General features: G+C 38.0%; 1 protein-coding gene across 1 annotated transcript; it reads right to left on the bottom strand.

Moving 5' to 3' along the window:
• Nucleotides 1-4,954: 4,954 nt before the first annotated feature.
• Nucleotides 4,955-5,559, bottom strand: CUNH11orf87 (chromosome unknown C11orf87 homolog). The gene has a single exon (XM_007432925.3). The coding sequence runs from the start codon at nt 5,435-5,437 to the stop codon at nt 4,970-4,972; it is 468 nt and encodes a 155-aa protein (XP_007432987.1). The 5' UTR covers nt 5,438-5,559; the 3' UTR covers nt 4,955-4,969.
• Nucleotides 5,560-5,773: the final 214 nt, after the last annotated feature.

Here is a 5,773-nt window from a genome sequence, read left to right as displayed (position 1 = left end):
AGCCAAAATCCACTGGGAACTTGCTCCTGTGTAAATTTTTCTACAATGGCAAATTTATATTATAATCCTCAACAGATGTATGTAGCGTAAACCTAATTAAAAACAAGAGAGCATCCTTATGAATAAACACATCCAACACTGAACAATTAAACCCCCCTGGGCAATGAATAATGAGCCTTTTTCCTAATTCTTCTGATTCAGATAAAAATAATCATCTGTCTTACTAATACAAATGCTAAATCAAAAAGTGCAATTGTATCTGTAAAAACTTGAAGCAATGGTTTGATAGAATAGTTGTCTCAAGTCCCTTTGGGAGGGAAACCTTTTTTTTTTTTCTAATTTCAGATTGTTCTGCAAGAATCTAAAAGAAAACCTACACATTCTATTTCTTTCCTCCTGCTTTTTGCCTGGATTGTTTACATTAATTAGTCAGCCAGTATTTGAAAGTTTGTTAAACTATTTTTAAGGGGGAAACCTTCATTAACCTTCACAGCAATCCATCAGTAATACGTTTGTGTGCTGCTTATATTGAAGTAACACTTAAAAAAAAAAAAAAAAAAACCTCAGCTGTTGCAAAATAAATTAATTACAAGCTACCTCATTTTTATAAAGTGTTTCTTTAGAAAACTAAAGCTAAGTAAGAATACATTTGCAAAGACAGCTTTGCAAATGTATTAATGCTATTATGATTTGCATTCAAAGGTCTTTCAAATTTACTGATGTATCCAAATTATACTTCTCTATAACTGGCAGTGAACCTTTGAGAATTCTTGAATACACCACAAAAGGAAATTACCAGTTTAAGACATTAGAGAAGAATCCTTATTCTGCATTGCACTGGCGTGAGCTGCAACCTCATACTGTTTGGCTAATATGAGTAATAATTTGCTCATAATGAGTTCAACCCAGTTAAGCCGATATCAGCCTCACTGCTTCCAATGAAAGGAAATTAAATATATGCTAGATGGTATAGTCTACTCCCCAATTAGTCCCTTTGAGTTTATTAAGTTTTACTCTCAGGTGCAACATGTACAGTTAGAGCTTAAATCTCTTGAACTGATATCAGTAGGGTTGGAGCATAAATAGGCTTAATTTTGGCTAGATTGTGCCAAATCATTCAGCTCACAACCTGTAATTCATCAATACACCAAATACATACAGATCTCAATGAAGTTGCAGTTAGCTGTGATAAAAGCCTAACTCTGGTTGAAATGGTAGAATCTATTATTAGGCTAGCCACCATCGTGACTTTTTTGACACCCCCCTGCAGATACCCCTGCCATTTTCAATTGCCAGTGAGGGCTCTCATCACCAAATGTTCCATTGTTCAAAATGCTACCACTAAAAATTAAAACTAGATGTTGGAGAAAGGTGATCCTAAAATGTACTCCTTGCTCTCTAGTTTTCTGCGTATACAACATTTATTCTAATTTACATGGAAACACATCATATAGGCCCCGCCAGCAGCTTGGAATGGAAGAGTTTATGTCCAAATTTCTCCAACTAAGCCAAAATCCTTCTGAGAGCGTTATGGGCCAAGCCAGTCATAAATAGTTAATTGGTTTCAGTGGGACTGTGATCTAACTTTGCTTGAGCTGGTAAACCTATTTCTACTGCATTTTACTTCTGGCCTTCAGAGAATTAAAAGGAACAAGAAAGAAAGAAGAAATAAAAAGGGATGAATAAATAAAAATGCCAGAATGAAGATGTATCATCCTAAGCCTCTGAGCTATTTTCACTGGCTCGATGATAGATAAGTTGCACAAAGGGAACCATATTCTTAATATATGGATGATTTTGGCTACCACAAAAGACTTCCGACATATTGGAATAGGTGCAAAGAATGGTAACCGCAAGAATAATAAAGAAATGGGAACAAGGAGAGATTAAAGGAACTGGAGATGTTTAGCTTTGTGAAAAGATAATCTGCAATTCTAGCAGTCTTGTAATACCTAAAAAGATGTCACACTAAGGAAGTCCATGATCTGTTCCTACCATGAACTTAAATTACAGAAAGGCAGATTTCCATTAAATGTCAGCAAAACTTTTTAACAGTACATTTTGACACTAGAACTAATTTCAGGAAGAGGTAATGGGTTTTCCTTCATTGAATGGGTTCAAGCAGAGACTGGATAAACATTTGTCACGCAAACTTTAATTGGGATTTCTGCACGAGTAAAGGGTTGGACTCAATTATCCAAATGGCTCCTTCTAGTTTTATGATTCTAAGGACTAGAGGCAGATTTCCACTCAGCAGCAATTTCTCAGTCTAATTAGCCAAGAGTGAAAGAAAAACCTAAGAAACAAAGAAAAATAAGGGATAGATATGTTGAATTTAATGCTTTGCATTTTGATGCCATAATGGCATTGTAAATATAGTATGTTTAGATTTGTGCTATTATTCTCAGAGAATTCTACCCACCAACGATCTTCTAAAGCAAAGTTTCTCAACCTTATCAACTTTAAGGTATGCGGACTTCAACTCCCAGAATTCCCTAGCCAGCATGCTGGCTGGAGAATTCTGGGAGTTGAACTCCATACACCTTAAAGTTGACAAGGTTGAGAAACACTGTTCTAAAGTCTCCAACTGAATTATCTAAACATACAAAATCTTGCTTTAAAAAAAATCAGTTTCCATCACCACAGGGGAAAACCAGAACATGCAGAATAACATAATTTAAAGATAGAACATTGTTTCTTGTTAGTTTTTATTTTTGAACATTTGCCTGTGAAACAGCTATTGTTCTGCAGTATATCTGGTATTAAGATGCAGCTAGTACTTAACTTGATATTGTACAGAAGAGATTTTAGAAATGTTAGCACACCAACTTATGGCACTACTGACCAACAATAGCTACTTTTAATAGCTATTGATATATTTAATAGCAATTTAATAATTGGATAATTATTTAATCAAGTAAAATTTATTTTCGAGTAACCTCTTAATTAAAAGAAAAGGTTTAAAAAAATTAAGCCACCCAGATTAAGTACAATTAAAGTTAAACACATTTAAATATTGTTATTTATTGCATTTTCATTCTCTCTCTTATTTTTTTTTTCTGGGAGCTCAAGGCACATCATGGCAGATCTCTCCTAATGTTATCCCTACAACACCCCTGCAAAGCAGTCTGGTCTGAGAGAGAATGAGTGATCCAACGTCATCTGTGTGAGCTCTGTGGTTGGGTGAGAACCAAAGTACAGTTATGAATTAGGATAAGACAGTTATAGCAGGGTCCTATGAATGTTTACTTTACATCTTTTAATGGGTCTTACTTCCAAGTACATTAAGTACAGTAAGATTGTGGCCTAAGAAACAAAGTTAAGTCTCTCCAGTTTGAATTAATGGCACTTTAAGGGTTTAAAGCAGGGTTTCTCAACCTTAGCAACTTTAAGATGTATGGACTTCAACACCCAGAATCCCCCAGCCAGCATGGCTGGCTGGGGGATTCTGGGAGTTGAAGTCCACACATCTTAAAGTTGCTGAGGTTGAGAAACCCTGCTTTAAAGCAAGCAGAATTCTTCCCCTTGTTATTAATATTAACAAACATACAGCACAAGCAGACACTCATTCAGTTTCCTCAAGCAACGAATGATTCTTTCTCCGGGGGGGAAAACACAGCAGCCTGTTTTCAAATGCTTTCCTGTTTTTAATAGATGGTATGTTAACACCAAACCTCTGTAGTCCGGATTCACAAGAGAGATCCATGGAGAGTGGAAGAGAAGTATGCTGCTATTGCACTGTGTTCATTTAAAGGGTAGGAAAAAGCCAAAAATATAGTCTAACCAGGACAGTAGAAGAGAGCTCAGTATTAGATCAATGTTGAAGTTGCTTTTCAATAGGGCAAAATGTAAGTCTGGATGGACCAGAATATATTGCAGAGGACAGTTCACAAGATGTATCAGGTGGGTATCCTATAGTGTCAACATCTGATGATACAATAAATTACTGTACATCACCTTGGTATTAGTCACTGCAAAGGTATCTTGTTCCAGATTTAATGTAAGAAAAAGGCCAATACACTAAAAAATGCCTTAAAGAGAGACCGAGACATCCCAAAACATTCCTGTGAAGTAATAACTCCATTCTCTCGCATCGATATCGATACACAAGCATAGCTAAACTGTTCTGCATTTGTAGTTTTGCAAGGCATAGGGCATGTAATACTGCAGAGAAAGAGAAAAAAGTCTGTTTTTTTTTTTTTTTTTCAAAACAGGGTCATGGAGATCATTGGAGAGTGGAGATCATTTTTAAAATTAGGCTGAAACAGGGATGGATCCTACAAAATGAAACAAAAGCTAATCTCTAAAATGGAGAGTGAAAGTGTTGGAAAAGAGGAGGAGGGAGAGAGAACAATTACAGATTTCACAAAAAGGTTAGTGCGTTCTTGGTTGTTTCAAATTGGACTAACCACTAGTCCCCCATTCCTGTGTCCCACGACAGGACTCCAAATGCACACTTCGAAGTAGCCTCTCCCTTTGTATAAAACTTCCTGCGTGAAACTCTCCCTCAGTTTTTCATTATTGTCAGTAGACCTAAACACAGTCCTTTAAATACCGTTATATGTTAGTATAACCCACCCACCCACCCCAAAAGAATGAAATGTAGATTCGCTGTAATATATAATCTGAATCGTTCATGTATGTACATTCCAACAGTACTGCCTGAACCATTTACTTCAGGGAAGATTGTTTTATATTTGGTAGCACTGAGCAGTTTTTCCTTGTCTTCTCTGCTTGGGGGAAAGAAAAAAAAAGACGCATCCTTCCGTTTGCAACAACAACAAAAAGTAAATGAAGAACGCAATTTAATTTGACATGCGTTTGAATACTGATGGGTCGGTTAGTTCTTTCATATATATTAGCAATAATAATCATTATCTTCAAGATTATAATAACAGCCACTGAAATATATACAAACACCAAAAACAATGTCTTTTGGTGAGGTCCCCACAAAAAGAAGTCAACAAAATCAAGACAATACCACTGTTTGCAAGAGCCCAGGAATATCTGTGTCCAAGCACGATCTTTCTGGACGGGGATTCTGTGGTTCTGGGGCAGAAGTAGCGGGGATACCAGAATCCTGGGCGATTTTCTCTGGACTGGATGATTCTTTTCCTTGGGGTATTTCATACGGATCGCCTGCCTGGGTGCTGGTGCTGGCGCTGCTGCAGTGGTCCCGCTCGTACTCTTCTTGTGCCTTCTGCATTTTCCGCTTCTTCATCTTCCTCTTGTGAACGTGGAAAGTGATCAGGGAAAGGAGAATCAGGCAGAAGATGAGGGCGACCAAGACGATTAAGACAAAAGTGGACGAGAAGGACTGGAAGAACTGCCCCATCTGTGTGATGCAGGTGGTGCTGGCATTGGCAGGGCCAGATGTCCTGTTCAAAAGGCAGGGGGGCAGGGAGAGGCTGGGCCCTTTGGACAGCTCGGCACTCATTGAGGAGGGTCGTTTGGCTTTTCCCCCCTTCCTTAAAAGATCCCTGCAGATGTCTCCACTGAGATGCTGTCACTTTACACTAGGGTGGGAAATGCCTTGCCCAGCCCTTCACACCTCCCTCATTTTTCTTGGCTAGAGAAAAGGAAGATGAAAAAATAAATAAATGTTCCATGCCTTAAACAAACCCAGCAGACATCCTTTGACCCAAGCAAGCAGCCTTTCTTTGCGATTTTTCATCCTTTCAGCCACAGTATGATTTCCACCCTAAAAAGAGCTAGGAGCCAGTGGTGGTATCTGGAATAAGGAGGCACCTCTGTTAGAGGCGAGATTTCCAAA

This window comes from Python bivittatus, unplaced genomic scaffold (assembly GCF_059951505.1).
Source record: "Python bivittatus isolate LINGU-HERP-01145 unplaced genomic scaffold, Pbiv_v1 ctg000340_np1212, whole genome shotgun sequence".
NCBI lineage: Eukaryota > Metazoa > Chordata > Lepidosauria > Squamata > Pythonidae > Python > Python bivittatus.
The sequence above is the reverse complement of the archived record's forward strand: the minus strand, read 5'-3'. Positions and strand labels throughout refer to the sequence as shown.